This window comes from Thermobia domestica, chromosome 18, assembly GCF_964235325.1.
Source record: "Thermobia domestica chromosome 18, izTheDome1.hap1.1, whole genome shotgun sequence".
NCBI lineage: Eukaryota > Metazoa > Arthropoda > Insecta > Zygentoma > Lepismatidae > Thermobia > Thermobia domestica.
In genome coordinates this window covers 7,596,257-7,616,729 of record NC_137471.1, presented here as the reverse complement: position 1 = coordinate 7,616,729, position 20,473 = coordinate 7,596,257, and the positions used below count along the sequence as shown (strand labels likewise).

Here is a 20,473-nt window from a genome sequence, read left to right as displayed (position 1 = left end):
TGAATGAGATACCACCCAATTCTAAGAACAATTATTAATTTAACAATAAGAAATGAACCCCCTCCTAAAATTTAAGATTCGTACACAAATACACCTGTCCTATGAAAAAAAATAAATCCTGTACTCATTCAATAATAAAGCTGTATCAAAAAGATAAAATAGGTCAATAACCTTTAAAATTTGAATATTTGGCCATAAGAGGGACACCAATGGGTCCTGGAAAACGTTTACCGAATTTTTTATTGGATAGTTCCGAAATTTAAAAGGGAACATAAACATATAAAGGTAACAAACCTCTGTACATACCCATATAACGTGCTAAATCCTTATCAAAGGGGGGTCAATAACCTCCGATCAATGTACCCATGTCTTATGATAGAAAATGAACCCCTATACATGAACTTATAACCATATAAGGTAATAAGACCGCATCAAAGGGGATAAATTGGGCCAAAACCCAAACACGTGGTAGAAGATATTGCTTATGTTTATATTGTGGCAAACTTTACCCATGAAAGGGAACAAGGTGGACCACCCAAATTTATCATGATACATGTTGAAGTCATGTACTATGATACTGAATGCTTAAATTAGAAAATTTCCAAAATTTAGGGTGATGGGCCAAGGTACCCCTCCCGGGGTGCATCAATGTACCTGTTTTATGATAGGAAATGGACCCCTATACATGATCATATAACCATATAAGGTAATAGGACCTAATCCAAGGGGGATAAATTGGGCCAAAACAAAACACTTAGTACAACGTATTGCTTATGTTTATATTTTGGCAATTTTGTACCCCTAAAGGAAACGAGGTGTACCTTCCAAATTTAGAGTGGTCTATATTAGGGTCCTACACTATGATACCAAATGTTTACATTGGACAATTTCCAAAATTAAAGGGGTGGGCAAAGGTACTCCTCCCAATAATTTAAAGGGGTGCACAAATATACCCATGTCTTATGATAGGAAATGGACACTTATACATCACTATATAACCATATAAGGTAATAGAACCTCATCAAAGGGGATGAATTGGGCCAAAAACCAACCATTTGGTTGTACTAAAATTTGGCAATGTTGCACCCCTAAAGGGAACGAGGTGGACCACCCAAATTTATAGTGATCTATATAAGGATTCTATAGTACCGAATGTTTACATTGGGCAATTTCCAAAATTAAAGGGGTGGGTCAAGGTACTCCTCCCAAAAATTTGGGGCCGCGGTGGCTGTGGTAGAGCGTTCACCTCTGGTGCTTGGGGTCCCGGGTTCGATCCCAGCCCCCGGCAAGTGGACTTTGTGTTGGACAAACACCGTGTGCGTGGGTTTTCTCGAGGTTCTCCCGTTTCCTCCCACTTTCCTTATTCCACCATTTCATTCATCACTCATCATCACCGTCTCCTTTAGCCTAACCGGCATACCTGTGGGACGTAAAACTCAAGGATTTCATTTCATTTTCATTTTTTCCCTCCCTAATATTTAAAGGGGTGCATCAATATACCCGTCTTAGAATAGGTAATGGACCTCTGTACACGATCATATAACCGTATAAGGTAATAAAACTTCATCCAAGGGGATAAATTAGGTCATAAACCAAACATATGATACAACGTATTGCTTACGTTTATATTTTGGCAATTTTGTACCCCTAAAAGGGAACGAGGTGGAGCACCCAAATTTATCATGATACATATTAAAGTCCAGTACTATTATACAAAAAGTTTAATTTTGACAATTTCTAAAATTTAAGGGGTGAGCCAAGTCACCTTTCCCAAAATTTTAAAGGGGTGCATTAATGTGCTCATGTCTTGTGAAAGCTAATGGACCCCTGTATACGCCCAGATAACTATATAGGGTAATAAGACCTCGTCAAAGGGGATAAATTAGGTCAAAAACCCCCGAAATTTAATATTTGGCAATTTTTTACCCATGAAAGGGAACGACATAGACCCTCAATACTGATAGAGGTACATACCTTGGTCCTAGGCTACCACACCCAATTTTTACATTTGGTAAATTCCAAAATTTAAGGGGGTGGTCCTATGTACCCCTGCCAAAATTTGGGGGTGGGCCAAGGTACCCCTGCCAAATTTAGAGGGTTGGTCCTAAGTACCCTGGGTCATTGACCCCGGGCCAAGGGCATTGTCCTTTGACGTATGACTTCACAATATCGGGGTCAAAGTCCAAAGTGAGATCAGGTGTAGCCCTTACTACTAATTTCATATACTTCCAGTATCCTATTTCTACGTATTCAATTTACTGGTAATTGTAAAAAGACACCAAGTTGGTGTCCTAAAGCGAGTAGGATAGAGAACTGCATTACATGAGAAAGGATTATGATGTGGATTTTATGCTTTTCAAGAAACTTCCCAAAAATATAAAAGTTCAAGACCGTTACAAAAAATCAATTGAAACCCTGAAAAATAAATACTAGACATTACTTTCTTTCGGTAGAGCAATATAGGATTTGTTAACAATGTTAAACTGACATGTCCTTTAATAGTAATACTATAAAACTATATCAGTATAATAATTGTGCTAGAATTGGAGAAATACACAAGGCCTTATATATACATACTGCAAGTTTGATTCCCAAGTATAGGCTAACCCTTTACGGAATAAATATTTATCGATAGGCCTGCCCATACTGATTTATTTCAGGAGTTGGTTACATTTAAAAATATACATAGCATCAGAAAGTTGTGTAAAAATGTTAAATTTAAAAATTTTATATTACAAAAAAAATGTACAGCTAGATTTTCGACCTAACATAGTTCAATTGCTTTCTATTTTTAAGTTTTATGTGCAGAAGACATGCTTTTATAGAAAAATTAATTTCAGATTTAGAACGTCATAAATCATACAAGACAAAGTACTTTAAAAATCTTCATGCTACAGTCAATCACCAGTCGATTCTTCTTCCCGTAATGACTACTTGCTAGATTGGGTCAAAATAAAGTTTGGCTACCCTGGTTACTGACAAACCGAATCTTTTTAAAGAGTTGCTTATGTACGTTTCTGAAGTAATGGTTGCCGGATCCTGTGCAAAGTTTCTGAGACATCCTTGAAAAGATAATATCCAAACGAGGATACATTTTGGGATTTCCCCTAAACCTTAAACCAGGCATTATTTGATGCAGACGGCAGTTGCGATATAAGATATAGAGTTTCCTGCTATACCATGAAGTATATATCGAAAGCATTTGTCATTCATGATTGTCGTATCAGTTTATAGACTTTCGTTGCTGGTTATGGCACTTTATAAATAACCTTCAAGTGTTTTTTTCGCTGCACTTACTCCTTTTTGTTACTTACGGTACTGAAAGCCCTTGCTGTGAGACTCTACCGTGTGCAAACTTAGTGCCAAAATTCTTTCACTGATCTTAGCTTCTTACCAAATTTGTGTGGACGACCTTCTCTGACATGTGAGCTTGTCCGGCAGGCCTTTTATAGCTTAATAATAAAGTAGTAGTTCTTCGTGAATCAGCGTTTTGAAAATGTTTTTTCAGATTCTCTATAGAATCAAGGTCACACATACATTTCTGGAGCATTACTCTTTTTGACTTAACATAGGTAATATCTATTAGAGGACCTACACTTTTACGAAATCTATTACATGTTTTTCTTTATCACTAATGAACAAAATTATCACTTACTCTGACCAAGATATCTGGACCTTCAAAACTGTGCAAGAACTGCTTACTCACCTATTACAATTGTGTGAAAAATAAAAAGCTAAAGTTATAAGTTTATTAATATCTGTTTTTAACTATATGTTCATGAGATATTATGATTAGATTAATTTGCATATTTGAAGGAAGGAAATACATATCTCAGAAGTACAATTTTACTCCCAGCGACGGAGTAATTATTTGCTTGAGACGCACATCGAGTGTTCTAAAAATGAAGTCCACGGACTACAGAAAGTCCTTCTACAAGTCACTGAAAGTAAAAAATAAACATAATTGTATGCCTTCTATGTATTCATCTTAAGACACGAATTTCACTATTTATCAATGTCACAGACAAAGAATCATGGAAATCTACCAATCCATCAAATAATTACGTCGATTCATTATACATGGAAGTTAAAATAGATAGTTGTTTACGATCAGGCAGAAGATTAACGATCGATGAAAGTGAACAATGATAATGCTTACAAGTTAATTTACGATGTTGCCAGAGTGAAATTTGATTCCTCATAGTAGCTAAAGGAAGCCCAGGAGGATATCTGTATTTTCACTTCATTTTGTTCTATGGAATAGCTTTTTATCGTCAACGAGGGGCTAGGACTCCCGATATGAGGACAATTTTAAATGCTAAGCTGCAGAGGGAAAACCGAACTACTATTTTATTTTAGAATAATCAGCTTAATAATCAGAAATCGGCAGTAAAACAAGTATTAGAGGTCAGCATATAAGTTGGGCATAATCAACAATAAACGGGAACCAACAGACACAATAGTTTAATTTCAATTGGCATGATTGATCTCTAGTGTAACTTGAGAAAGAAATCTTATTAAGTATTTTTAAACGTGTGCTTCCTCTAACATACATGCCCTTATATATTATTTATAAGAGAGAATTCTGTCAAATTGAATGGATTGTGTGTGTGATCCATTCGTTTATGCAAAGGTTTGACAAGGAGACACTAGCTTCATTGTAGCTAATATCTAGTTGCAGTAATGTGCGCGACCAAATATTTTATTAGATATATATGTGTGGTGCTGTTGTAAATGGCCTTCTATTTATGAGTCAAAATGTGCTTTTCGTAATGTGATCTTAGTTTGTAAGTTTTTCCACACTGACAGCATGTTTGTGGTTTCCTATTTGCGTGAGTTAATACGTGATATTTCAAATAATATTTTAGTGAAAATGCCTCGCCGCACTCATGGCATTCGTGCGGCTTTTCTAGAGTGTGAGTAAACATGTGTCTAATCAAATTTGATCTAAAAGAGAAAGCTTTTTGGCAATGGTCACAAGTGTATGGTTTTTGTTCCATGTGAATTTGCAGATGGTTTTTCAAATGAGATTTTTGCGAGAAACATTTTCCACATTGCTGGCACTTGTGCAATTTTTCCAAATTATGAGTTTTGATGTGAGTACGCAGATTAGAGATTTGTGAGAAAGCTTTTCCACACTCCTGACAAATATGCGACTTCTCTAATGTATGAGTTAATATGTGTGCCTTTAAGCTCTCTTTGAGAACGAAAGCCTTGTTGCACTCTTCACAAATGTATGATCTTAATTGTGTGTGACTTAGCATATGAGTATTATATTCTGCTTTCCGTTTGAATGCCTTGGCACACTGCCTACAAACGAATGGTTTGAGGGCAGTATGAGTTAAATTGTGGCTCCATAAGGCGGACTTGTTAATGAAAGCCTTGCCACAATCCTGACAGATTACGGATTTCTTTTGCGTGTGAATCAGCATGTGCTTTTTCAAACAATATCTTTGCGCGAAACTTACTCCGCATTGATGGCACATATTTGGTTTTTCTACTGTATGTGTTAACATGTGAGAATTTAAACCTGATCTCAGTGAGAAAGTCTTACCGCACTCCTGGCAAATATATGATTTCTCCAATGTATGAGTTACCATGTGACTACGTAATGAAGACTTCAGAGAGAAAGCTTTCCTACAGTGTTGGCACACATATGATTTAACTTTTGTGTGAGTAACCATGTGTACTTTTACATGTGATTTATGTGAGAATGCCTTGCCACACTGCTTGCATTTATGTGGTTTTACCAAAGTATGAGTTAACATATGAGAATTTAAATGCGATTTTCTGGAGAAACGTTTCCCACATTGGAGACAGAGCTGTCTTTTCTCTTGTGTATGAATTAATATATGGTTACTCAAATACGTTTTACAGGAAAAAGTCTTACTGCAGTGCCCGCAAGTATATGACTTCTCGAGCGTATGAGTTAGGATATGCTTTCTCAAATGACGCCGCTGAGAGAAAGCCTTCCTGCAATGCTGACAAATGTGTGGTTTCTGTAATGTATGAGTTAATATATGAGTAGTTAATGAATATTTGTGCTTGAAAGCCTTATCGCAATGTTCGCACACATGCGGTTTTTCTTCTGTGTGAGTTCGCATATGACTTTTCAACTGTGGTTTTTCTGGAAAAAATTTACCACATTCCTGGCATTTGTACCATGTAGCTGCTGTATGCGTTAAGATATGATTCATCAGAGATGATTTAAGGGAGAAAACTTGCCAGCACTGCCGGCAAATGTGTAGTTTCTCTGATCTATGACTTAACATGTGCCTATTTAATTGCGATTTCCAAAAGAATGTCTTGCTGCACTGTTCACATATAAATGATTTGTTATGTGCATCAGTTTTCATATCACTAGTTTTTGCGGTCCTTCCTTGATATTTGTTGGAAGCAGAAGTATCTGGCCTGAAAATATTACAAAAACTGATTATTCTGTACAACAAAATAAAATACTGCAATCAATCATTACAGAATAACATCAAAAAACAAATTGTTACCAGAAATATTCTTTTAAGTATACATAGAATTGCTGCCGAAAATTGACTTGATACAATCTCAATGAAGGAGAGTGCAGACACAAATCATTAGTATTATAATAAATTTAGGGAATAAGTGCCATACGCTGTTCTGTAGAAAATACAGCCGTTGTAACTAAACGATAAACTCACTTGTAAGAAGTTGAAAATAGATGTTTACGTTGACGATATAGGCAATGAGACCATCACATGAGTTATAATGATATAGTCACACAGTATACAATATTATTTTACACAAAAAGATCACCTGATACCACTATTGTACTTATTAACCGTCTCGCCTTCCCTAGCCGTAGGGAGGTCGGTCAATAAAATGTGATGTCTTCGAAGTCATGGTGGAGCGTTTACCTCTGGTTCATGAGGTCGATATCAGCTTCCGCCAAGTGAGTTTTCTGGAGACAAACACCGTCTACGTGTGTTCTTTGTTTACCCCTACTCTCTTCATTCCACCATTTCATTCATTTCCATTATCATTGTCACCTTTAGAGTAGCCGCCGTAGGCGTGGGACGTAAATCTCAAAGATCTCATTTCTAAAAAGACTTATTCAGCACAGTGATCCTAAGTGAGGTTTTGCCCTGCTTTCATCATTCACAACAGGTAAATATTGAAAGGTAACTTATATAGTCCCAGTTCCTTCCTTCTCAATTAATTTCTTCTCCTAAATTCCCAACCATTGTGATCGTCGAGGAGCCGCAATTCTCGTATGTGCAGTAGCGTAGCGTTAACTTTCCCAATGGGTAGACAGGATATATATATATATATATATAGAGAGAGAGAGAGAGAGAGGGAGGGTTCAGTGCACCACGGTTATGCTCTGAGAATAAGGCAAATGATGATGAGCTGGATGATAGTGGTAGAGTGACAAAAGTGGGAGAGAATCTCAAGAAAATCTACACACACAGTATATGTCTCGTATAAAACCAACTTGGTGGGATTTGGAACCTAATCAGGGACCCTACGCGTCAGAGGTGACTGCTCTGTCACCGAGCTACCGAGGCTTCTCTTTAAACACTTGTTTAAAAAAATTCCATTTTCATTATTACATAATAACAATAACTTTAGACTTTTCGATTTAACCACTTTCTTTATTTATTTTGGAATTATTTGCAGTTTAAAACCTCATATCAATATTAAGATAGTTTGACGTCTCTTGTAACCTGAAATGCACATGTTGATATTCCACATATATCAAAATATATGAAAATTATCAATTATATAATCTATTATTTGGGGCCGCGGTGGGGTAGTGGTGCATGGGGTCTTTGGTTCGATCCCAGTTCGCGCCAAGTGAATTTTGTGGTGGACAAACACCGTGTGTGGAGTTTTCTTGTGGTTCTGCCGTTTCCTCCCACTTTTTTCATTCCACCATTTCCTCCCACTTTCTTCATTCCATCATTTCATTCATTTCTCGTCATCGCCGTCTACTTTAGCCCAGCCGACATAATGTGGGACGTAAAACTCAAAGATGTCATTTCATTTTTAATATATTATTAGAAAGAGCAGACACATGGTGCAGAATATCGCATCAATATCCAGAACCTAATGAAATTATGAGTTTAAGGTTTTTATTTCCTAAAGAAAACCCCTGAATGAGTAAAATTATAGGAACTCACTTTTAATAATAATTTCCGAAAGTAACATTTTTAGTGTAACAATTTTTACAAACTCCTAACAAAATTTCGTTAGAAACTTATTTTCGCGAGGTTGCACTGCTATATACCGTATGATGTACAGAAAATCAATTTCGATAAGCACATTCCTTAGCGATTAAATTAAACTAGTATATCGATATAAATTTATTCTGACAAATCTCGGTATATACACTAAATACATTAAATGGAATTAATAATTTATTTTTATGTATAATCTTCCTATTAGCTTTGCACGATTCCTGATTCAAAAAGTAAACTCATAAATTGGCTATTTTTAAAGTTAAGCTTAGACATGCCATTTAATAACAACTTGTGAAGTAAATCTATTTCCAATCATTTGATTTGCACATAATAAATAACTCAGACAGACCCAAATACAAATTTACCTAACGATAAATAGGGGACTACAAAACCTTCTGCTCTTGCTTTTGCCTTTCCCAGTGTTGATACACTGTAGTATTGTGATTAAACATAAGCTGAACCTAGATCGTGAAAGATTTATATGAATTACTGTATCGATAAAACCTTCTTAAGGCAGTTATTAATTTAGGTTTTTATTTCCTTCTATTTCTTAATAATTTTCCTTGAAATATGAATGAATATCTAAAAGGAAGAATGAAAAGTATACTGGATTTAAAATGGTATCATTTCGCTAAGTATGGCATCACTGCTACTGAGACATTTTTCCCGATGTCTCTTTGCTAGGTTGTTTCAGCGAGTGAGAAGCCTACAGCCATATGCGCGCGTCGCTTTCTCAAGTGTATTGTTTCAGCCGCGTTGAGATATTTCTTGTTGTCTCTCTGCAGCCTGTTTGACGGAGATAGAGCTTTTTTCCCCAAGTTTTGAAAAGTAAAATTATTTAGAAAGTCTCTACTACTATTCTTATTAATCAAGCTATCGCTGGCCCTAGTAATTCTACATTTTTCTTCAACATGAAATGAATATTAGTTTTTATTAATAAGGAAATTCCAAAGCTATGTTCTTTTAATTTGAAAGGGTACAGAGTGTCTCAATGTCTCATAGCACCCTACGCTACTGCGTATGTGACGGGCAAACATGGCAATATGTGACAGTGGAGAAAAATAATTCGTAATCCTACAGAAAAATATGAAATCACCCAAACAAGTAGGGTATAGTGTCAGCAATATATTAAACCAAATCTGTTAAGTAAATATGCTAGTAACAAATTACCGATTGACAATAATTTTCAATCCGACGATATTCAGAGATAATGGTGAAACTATCGGAGATTACATTTTCATATATCTTTTGGAAAATTCATTTTTAAGCTACGCATTTCAAGCAGCCAGAAATGGCTTAAGTCATATTACAGAATGAGCTAAGGTCTAAAAAAATAAAGTATGCGCAGCCGTTAATAAGAGGTGCTACAGCAGAAAGCATTCTGCTAATAGATAACAAAGTAAAATAGCTAGAGAAACAAGATATCACGGAATAGAAACGACAAAAAATTAAAGCGTACCAGTTTAAAGCCCAGCAAAAGAATAGTACTCATTAACCAGAGTGAGATGAATGACAGGCTTGGACTTTTAACTACAAATTAAGGTTTCGTTGTAGGGGAATGAGGAACTAAGAATCGCCCAGGACACATATCTTATAGTTAGATCCTTGTGTGTTTCTCTTTTGTCACCTCAACCATAGGTTTATGGGGATCATGGAAATTGTAAAAACTTAGGAAGATCTGTTTCATACTTTGATAACATCTAGTCTTCGTAACTGCATCTAGACATTCTGTCATTGGCTTTCCTCCTCCTGCTGATTTCTTCTGCCTTTCCTTCTATGAATAAAGTGATCTAATCAAAGTGCCGAATAAGATAGCTAAGCATGATGTTTCTTCTTTCTTTATTACCTTCATGATCTGTTGTCCCTCATTAACTTTCTTTAGTACGTCTTGATTCCTTTTCTTATCGGTTTAGGATATGCTCAGCATTCTGCGAAAACACAACATTTCAAATGTTTCTAGCTTGGATATTTCAACTTTTCTCTATGCTCACGTCACTGATCCGTAAAGCGCAACGCTCCATATCAGTCTTAATAAATGTTAACTATGTAAATTTTAGACTCGTTATAAGAATTCCTTTTGTGTACCTAAATCACGAACGTGCGATCATTGAAAAGCTTGAGGCACAAAGCGTCATTAAGTTCATTCATCTTCAGAGAGAATCAGCAAAGCAGATCCATGAAGAGATGAAACAAGTCTATGGCTATGAAAGCTCATCCTATGGGATAGTGTCCAAATGGAAACGGCAATTCCAAACTGGACATATGACCGGCAAGAATATGTCTACATCTGCAAGACCAAGTTTCACTGATGATGTCGCTTTCATGGAGAAAGTTAAGATCATACCGTCAAATGGGGTGAATAGAAACATGGGGGTGAATAGAAACAAAACTCCCAGATTAGTTTTGGATTTATCTGGACGATAAATTAATCAAGAAAACTGAAATTTCTTAACATAGTCTTATACGGCTAAAGTGTCCAGGGCAGAGACAAAATGTTTTACTGAGTTGGGAACACTGAGGTAGACGGCAGTAGCATTAATGTGTAACTGAAATCTTACACGGTATTTTAGCGCTCCTTAAACTTTCTTGGTAAGTATGACATTTTCATATTTGTTGCATTTGAGCATATGCCTATTTTGTAGTTTGTTGTTTCATTTACTGACGTTCATAGTAAAAGTTTTCCTTTTGTAAATTATTTTTAATCAAAATTTAACTTTACTGGGTTATTGTTATGATTTTTAATTAGTGGGGTGAATAGAAACACTTCTTGGGAAATTCTTGAAATTCCTCAAGGAGTGGAAAATTCTTGAGGAGCAGAAAAAAGGACCTGATAGGAATGTATCAACCATCTCTAAGAACAAATTTCCAAGTCTTCTGAAAAAACAAAAAAGTGTGAAACTGAAGGAGGAAAATATCAGGGCTGGATTTGAAAAGTGTGGAATTTTTCCCCTTTGTCGAGACCAAAAACTGAGGATGTTGCCAAAAAAAGACAATGAACGAGAAGAAGCAGAACAGCAAAAGTCATCTCAGACTGTAAACCGTTCCCTTATGGATCTTCTCAGGAGCATGAGAGAAGATGAAAAAATTAAATAAGGGAAGAAGATAGTACGAATAGATGTTTCTGGTAAGAGTTTTGGTTTGTTTTCTGAAAACGATACATTTTCATCAAATCACAACGAAACTCAACCTACCTTTGTATTGTCGGAAGAGGAGAAAGACAACACTCCAGAAGACTACATTCCAGACGATCACGAACTAGATTATGGTTTTCTAAAGCTGGTGATTTTGCTGTGGTAAAATGAGAAGCTAAAACTCGATGAGACTATTCAGCACGCAAGTGCAAAAATGGGAACATGATGCATATGTGGGAGTGTTTTATAAGAGAGCACATAAACAATGAAATTTTCAGAACGAAACTGTTGGGTTTTATTAGGAGTTCGTCAGCACACTTTAAGTATATGATAACTTTCGGGCCCCTTCGTGGCTAAGCGGTTAGCGTACGCGCCTTTGGCGTGGGAGACCCGGGTTCGATTCCCGGCGGGAGCTCATGTAATTCTGATTCTACGTTAATCAGTAGGTCCACGTCTCATATAGCCTCGCTGCTGAACGGGACGTAAACCTCAAAATCAATTCAACTCATGATAAGTTTTCCTGATGATTTCAGTGGTTTAAAACTTATTCAAATATCATCAAAACTATATGGTCGTTTATACCTATATTGTGCATTGTATTGTTTTATAAGTTTGTAACTTATGTAATACTGGTCTTATTGAACTAATATCTTGCAGGTATCAAATAAATCGTTCGTTTCAACAAATACGCTGTTTCTTTTTTACCTTTCCAATAGTTTAAAAGAAACAACAATGAAAATAAAGTAATTGTTTCTATTCACCCCATGGGTAGGGGTGAATAGAAACATTAAGAAAAATCAAGGTGAAGAAAAGTGGAGTTGATAAATTAATATGACATTTACTGAAATTCATTAGCATATTAAGACCTTTCTTTTGGAATAATCTGATACGCGAAATCTTTAACATTACCAGACTTATATTCTCATATAGCCAAAAATGTGTTTCTATTCACCCCATTTGACGGTAATGAAAAACAAGAAGATAACCAATGCATGCAATAGGTATGAGTTATCGGTCTATCTCAAATATCATACACAACCAGCTGCATTTTCAGAAAGTGTCAGCACGACAGTTGCCACGACTGCTCACATCCTTCCAGAAGAGAAATCGGGAGGACGCTGCACGAGAAATGGTGCATCGCTGTGAGGTGGATGAAAAGGACTTTTTCGCCAGAATAGTGACAATGGAAGAAAGTTGAAATGATTTTTATGACTCGGAGCAAAAGAAATGAGTAAATAATAAAAACATCCCTTCTTCCCCAAACCTTAAAAAAATACAAATGCAGAAATCTGCCGCCAAGGTGATGATTTCCTGTTTCCGTAACGTCATTTTCTAATACTTAAGAAATAACCTATGAAACTTCGAATTGTTAATCACAGAGGCGTAATTTCCCATATTATTTGGAGGTATTCAGAAGTGCCAACACAGCCAAAGAACATGCAGCTTAATAGAGATCATATGAATGATAAATGAAGCTGCTCTCCCAGTCACAATCTTTTACAAACTTGACGGTCCAATGCATGAAGGGACATTCTTTCTCGTGATGATCTTCAACCTTCTTTGATTCAAGTTGAGTATCATCAGCATGCGACAAAAACATGTAGAAGGAATGAGATTATTTTCATGAAGAATTATGAGATTTTTCCTCTTAAACTTACTTAGTTGCCACACTTCCTTAATTAATCGAAATTTGGAATTAGTTATGTAAATAAGGCTACGGTGATGAGTTCGTTATATTTCTGAAATTAACTGACTAACAATTAAAGAGAAAAGGAAATGAATATATAATAACCCAAGGAAACAATTTCAAGTTGCGGATAAACCACAACAATGCACGTGGTTCGAATCGGTAATGACGTACTCTCCCGTACTCTCACTTTCGGCGATCTCCATCCAAAAATATAGTGAAACATCGCTATCTTATTATTTGAAAAATCATTTCTACATATGGAAGTAAAAATAATACAGTACTTAAGCAAAATACATCATCTACAATATTTGTAGGGAGTGGAATCCTGAGACAAACAAACAAAAAAAAGTTTTTCATACTATTGACAAATGATGTGTGAGCGGAAGCACCAATCACACAGGAAACATGTTTACACATTGCACATTAATATTACGTCACCAAGTAATCACGATAAGCAGAACAGGAAAAATTACAAGCATAGTAAGACCATGAACACAAGTTTCAAACACAAAAGACGCTATAGCGAATTATGCGATATGAACAAACAATCTCACTGCAGTTGGAGAAACAGTACAAATCAATCAGAGCTACGTTTACTCTAGAACCAATTGAACAAAAATGTAACTTTATACAAAATAATAAGTAACCAAATAACATAATGAACCATCATAGATTCTGAGTATTTCAAGCGAATATATTTCAAAATCTTTTAACATTGGTAATTTCCGAAAACCGGACAGCAAACCCAGAAGGTAACAACATATTAAATGAAAGTAGAAAACACAATTGACAAACAGTAAGAACCCACTAACCCCCAAAGAACGTACGCTAAGCTAAAATACTACTACTATTTTACTTACTTCAATCTTCTGAACTATCTAAAAAATGTGAACTTTGAGCATTAAACTCATTCAGTTACTTTCATAACACAATGACAAAACTATTATTTTATAACTACAAAACTACACCTGTTGCGGTAAATCATCTCTCTATTATTACTCTGCACACGATCAATGAAACAGTTATTGAATATTCAGATTGCACATTAAACATCTTTATAAATTAGTGGGAACGAAACAATAAAATAAATTTCAAAAATTGATATTTCTTTACTCGAAGGAAGGTTTTGCTCCGCAGATATGAGTCAGTACTTTAAAACTGAAAAATGTATAAAACAAAAAGAGTAATGAAATGGTCTCAGATATTACATTCGTCTCTTCTTATCCATTGTGGAACATTTAAAATCAAAATTACACTTTTGCAACATCCTAGGTTATGTGCACACCCGCGGTCGCTGACGTGTCTGTTCCCTACAGACACATCTTCGTATTTACGTGGCGCCTCATCTACTGAGCCTTACGTTGCCTTTGTTAGGTTCAATTCGTGTTTTCAGTGTCAACTAGCACAGGTTTGTTTTTTGCATTGTAGTTTTTGCGGCACACAATCATATACTGTATTTGCACTAGAAGTGCCCAAAAAATTTTGAAGTCTGAACATTTTCTTTCAGAATTCGCGAAAGTTTCAGTTGAGAAAACTTTCTGCATTTCGGAAAAACGCGTTTTTATTAATACAATATATAGAACTTAAGTTATTCTTCACCACAGCATAGCGAAATATAACTCAGAATACTGCCTTTATAAGCATATATTTCAGTACAGTTTACATAGACAACAGAATTACCACGTCTCTATTCAGTATAAGTTAGCTCCTATCGTATAAATAATTTTGGAAATTCAAAATAATTAAGTATTGTTTCAAAGATTCAAATATAATTGATTCTAATAGTTCATTCATTCCATTCAAAATCTCTTCAAAATGTCCGTGCAGTCCTTCCCCGATTTTCTTTAATTTCTTTTCCTGGATAGAAACGAAAATTATGGATTTACAATGCATTTCTAATATATGGACCGCTTGGATACGAAATCCTGTAACTCTAAATCGAAACTAACAGGAGGAAACTTAACGGGTAATTGTTTACAACAGCTACTTCTCATCTCCCGTGCACGTGGAGTGTGAACACAACATGATCTAGGATTGCTGTGTGTTCTATTACCACTTGTACATGATATAGAATCATTTCTGCAAGTAGTACAACATTAAGAAGTATCCACGTGCACGGGACATGTGATATGTTTTCAAACTCCCACACACATAGACATACATTAAGTACAAGGGCAAATTTCAGGAATGCAACAAAAAAGAGAATAAGGACCAGGAAGCATTAATTTTCACATACCTTAAATCGTTGATGGGTATATGCGAGCAACTTCCAACAGAAAGTTATTAAACAGAGTTGCGAGGGGATCCTTTCTTGAAAAGAAAGGAGGCCAGATGTCCAATGAAATTATGTCTTTTGTTCCCATATCTCGGAATGCTGTCCTTTGCGTCTCGCCACAACCCCTCGATACTTTGCGTTTGATCGCCAGTAACGGGATCTACGAAAATCAGGCTGATTGACTGTGAAGTGCTGAAACCCCACCTCAGCCAACCTATCATATGACTTCCAGCAGTCGCTATGAATGATTGTACCAGGTTCCACCCACTTTTGAATAACGCCTGAAAGCTCTTCAGCACTTGTTCTTCACGACACACATGAATACATTACCAGAACCTACCTCGTAACCTCCAAAAACCCACGTGCCATCGATCACAGGAACGCAGTGATTTCTGCGTTTGCCGTGCTTGGATTCATCTGTCTGAACTGTTATCCCTGGACCCTAAGTTTAGTAGATGAATCGATAGCCCAGCAGACGCAAACCTCACGACAAAATCTAAACCAATCGACACATTTGTTTTTTAGAAACATTCAGATTTATAGTAGCATTACGGATAGTTGGACGACTATTCAAACACCATTAAGTGGCTAAGCGGTTAGCGTGCGCGCCTTTGGCATGGGAGACCCGGGTTCGATTTCCGGCGGGAGCTCATGTGGTTCGGATTCCACGTTAATCAGTAGGTCCACGTCTCATATAGCCTCGCTGCTGAAAGGGACGCTAAACTAAAATCAACTCAACTCAAACACCATTAACTCATAAGGCGCATCACCGTTAAAAAGTAGAGTTCCGTCCTAGAAAAAAGCGTTCCCTTCAAAGGTGAGGAGAATAAAACGGCACTTTGTCTTCCTCCTCGAATTTCCAATAAAACGTATTTTTCGACAGCGAAACACATTCTTTTCTCTGCAAAAAAAAAAAAAAAAAGCGTTCCCACAACATTTAGAACATAACTTACCCATTGGAAGAACCCCATGCTCTTGCAACGCACGCACTACATCATCTTTATGTTCTTCACTTGTTATCTTAGCTACGTAATATTCTGAAAGGGTGCACCCTTCGCAGGCGGTATCCTGACCAGCACATCTCCTCTTCCTGTCATTTTGTCTTTCTCACTAACTGCTGTCGCCACCTACATCAATGGCAGCTCCGCAAAGACCGAATCTGTGGCTCTAAATGCAAGACGTCATCGGACCCGCACGGAAATTTCCACAGTTCATCCGAACTGCCTTCTGAACAAGCAATTTTCACTATAACGACCGAATGGTCTTAGAAACTTTCGACAAACAAACGCAAACATTGCTTTCTGTCCACAAAGATCGATATGGAATGACGCTTGATTTGGTAATACTCGCGTCGCATCAAACATTTGAAACGCGCTACCCGTCAAAACAGACTGGTTAAACCAGCAGGAGGGAGGAATCCAGGTACGCTTTCCTTTCTTCTTCAATCACTCATTAACTAATTCCAACTAACTTTGTTACCCACTTTCTAATATCCTAGATAGTGAATCAATAATTCCTAAAAAGTATGGTGTTTCTCCTCCTCCCCAAACGGGAAATATCGCTCGTTAACTTTTACCTTACTTGTAATACAGTTCCAAAATTGCTTGCTTAAGTTACCGAAAATGAAAGCATCTGTCGCATAACATTGTGTACAGTAGGTGAAAGAATAGAAAAGCCCAGCGTTCACGACTTAAGCAACGTCAAATTTAATTTAAAGGCTAATCTTTTCGCTAATATGTATTCATTCCAGTGGTGGGGTAGGTCGGAAAGTTCACGACCCGCCACTCAAGGACTCAGACCCATCATCCATCAGACCCCGTCAACCGGACAGATCCATGACCCACAGTGGCTCGGTCTGCCTAGGTAAAGCGAAAAGACTCGTAACTCGGTGTTACCTAAACAGACCGATGTGAGTCGGAGACGACGAAACCTATACTTTTATTTCTCACTTGTATGCGTCTGTGTGTCAAAGCACTGTACTGTAAGATAACTACAAGATTTATCGAAGTAGAAATGCGCGAAAATTACAGAAAGTTATGTGTTTCATATATATATGAAGGATCGTCGAAGTTTAATCGGCCGAACATGTATAATTCTTAGGAAAGGGTTTCTTATAGAACTCGTGACGTTAGGAAATGAAAATTAAACTATTTAACGTTCACGATTATGCCTTTTTAGGTTAAGGGAGACGATGGTTAAATGGAGTGAATGATGAAAGAATAGCGGAGGAATAAAGTCAGAGGGACGGGAGTATCCAGAAAACCCACGGGCATGATATTGTCCACCAAAAACTTATTTGGTCCGAGATAAAACCACGGACCCCAAACCGTAAATATATACGGGGCGCTTGAAAAATCAGGAGTGCCAAGTCACCATGGCAACTAAGAATACGAATCTTACGCCTAAATAATTTAAGGCCAAGCCATGTACGCCTATTGTATCATAATTGGTCACCAGGTCGGAATTTTCGATCGCCGGGTCGCCATTGGTGACTGAATCTTTCAGTTTGGCGAGAGACATCTCTTATAATAAGGACAAGACTAGTTTTCATATCAAAATTATGATAAATAACTAATTGTAGCAGGTGTTCACTTGTTCGGTATACAAGTTATATGGCAGAATGTTCATGAAGAAAATGCACTCTGTTGTGTACCATCAATTTTGTGTGCCAGTCCTAAAGGACATGCTTCCATATGCATGGCAGAAATGTGGGTACGTAACAGGAGCAATAGTTGGATCATTTATAAATGTTCTGGAGACTAGTATGTGTTCATGAATCTTGTGACAAAAGTGCATTTGTTAAGTGTTTGCACTGCTTCATGATGCTGGTGCTAATTACTTATTTGGGATCTCCATCACAACTGGAGAGCAAAAGGTTAGTAGGTTAATATTTGCTTATGTGCATCAGTTCATATCATTTTCCTAATAATTTTTCTATTAACTTCAAGACATATTCTTGTAAAGTCATATGTGCCGATGCACCTAACTTATATTACAGCATTTAAATGTTATGCATAATCGCAACACACACAGATTCATATATATATAGCGCACTTTGAAATAGGTATAATTTGTTACAATGCTATTCTATTTTTTACTACAGCTATTTCAATTTAATTAACGATTTCTCTCACTAGTCTCAAGATCTGACTGTTATAATGGCTATTGTAGACCAAGTGATTACTACTGCATTAGTTAAAATCCTGCAAGTGCTTGGACGACCGCATTTTATAACACAAATTTTACTTGCTCAGTTTTTATATGTTCCTGTGAGCTAGAGATCTCCTAACTCAGAAGTGAAAACAGATATGTAAATCCTGGTTACGGAAACGGATTCAGGAGTAAATTTCAGTGCTATTTGATACCCCACATGACCCCCTTGCCATGTATCATATTTGACTGCGATTCAATATGGCGCCCTTCAAAATGTCGATCATGTACTGGAAGTACTCCCACATAAAGATGGTCTACCTTGGTTTACAATACTGAAACCAGATCTATCAAAACCTTTTTCATTTTTGTGCCAAAAAGGTATTCTTGGATATTGACTATTGGATTTCGAGATGGCGTCGGTGTAGCAGCTCAACGAAGCGTTTGCGCATCGAGTGACTATTACTACGTTACTTAGCAACTCGAACTGAATCTTGTCACTAATTTTCATCAAAATTCAACTCTCACGGTTTATCGACTTTCCTCGTAGGTGTAGCGACCTTTATTCTTTGGATGATGTGCTACGTGTTGACCAAACTTTGATGATATTCGGCCAGTAGTTATTGAAAAACAAGGTACAACATACAAGGCAAGTCGAACTGAGACTGTCGCCGACCAAGCCCAGACATAATATATAATGATCTTTATTCCTTAGGTGATTGGATTCTTGGCCACCAAATTTGATTTACGTCTGGCCAGTAGTTACCGAGAAATAACGTACCACATACCCACAGAGCCAAACCGAGCCTGTCCTTTGCCGAGTCGGCCACCAAGTATAGCGATCTTTATTTTTTGGACAATGGGCTATGTGTAGGGGCAGGAGTCTTTCGTAATTTGAAATTAAACATTACGCATTTGAAATTAAAAACTTCGTTTTTTGTCGCATTTTGAGATAGAAAATTTCTCATTTTGTCGCTAGGTATATCATTTTACAAGTTCTAATATACAAACTCTAATATAGTCCCAATATAAATAATAAACAATAATACTTCTTAGGAGAATGAAGTTATTCTTTATGCACTTACTAACAACAAATTATTTCTTTCTTCGTTTACTAGTCCAATCACTTAAAATATACTAGCACAGTATATTCAGGATTGTCGTCATAAAAAAAAAACATACATTGTTTAGCTCGTACACCAGAAACAAACTCATGCAAAAAAAAAGGGAAAACATAAATATATTACCGTAGTATCTTCTTGTACATCTTGTCTGCAACTTATTCTGATGAAAAGTGCAGTATGTTGCACGTTTCCCCGTTTTCTTCTTTCATTTGTACTGTTATGTTATTGATTGCCAAACTGTATTTCGTTATTGGAAGCCATATTGCAGACATGCACAAGTTACTGAAATTTAAATTTTTCTCCCTTTTGGTTCTTTGTGTAAGTAAAATATCCATCACACTGACATTGCCATCTTGACTCTGCATCACAACTTCTTTCAAACTCTTATGGAAATCAACGTACAAAAATTCATGCACTGCAGCTTCCTTTGTAAATCCTGCCATGTGAACAAACAGCTTCCACAAAGACTTTATATTAGGATTTGAGAGGCACTCGACGAATGAGATATCAAATAATTTTCCAAGGTTTTCGTACATTTCATTCAATTCCTGCTTTTCTTTCCTCAAGGTAACTTCACAACAGACTTTTTCCCGAGCCTTTTAAACAATATCGCAATTTTCTTCTGATCATCCTCTGACAACTTCGTAAGACAAGTATCTGTGCGACAACGAAACCACTCATTTGCGATTAAAATAAAACGAGACGTCAGTTGTTGTGGGCGAGCATGCAAAAGATGGGCATGGCTTACTTTGTTTCGGTGAAAGTAAAAAGATACACCAGAAACTTACTGTTCTCAGAAACAAAATAAATCTGAGCTTGCAAGAGAACTTCTACCTTTAACAAAAATCTTTAAACTCTTTGAATGTTAGTTCAAACAATCATGAGAA

General features: G+C 36.6%; 1 protein-coding gene across 1 annotated transcript in view; it reads right to left on the bottom strand.

Annotated features, from left to right (window-relative positions):
• Window positions 1-2,634: 2,634 nt before the first annotated feature.
• The window catches only part of LOC145676159 (uncharacterized), a 39,586-nt gene continuing 21,747 nt past the window's right edge, over window positions 2,635-20,473 (bottom strand). Inside the window, exon 2 of the mRNA XM_081747063.1 lies at window positions 2,635-6,411. Coding sequence (XP_081603189.1) covers window positions 4,743-6,411 — 1,669 coding nt within the window. The 3' untranslated portion in view covers window positions 2,635-4,742. The remainder of the gene's footprint in view (window positions 6,412-20,473) is intronic.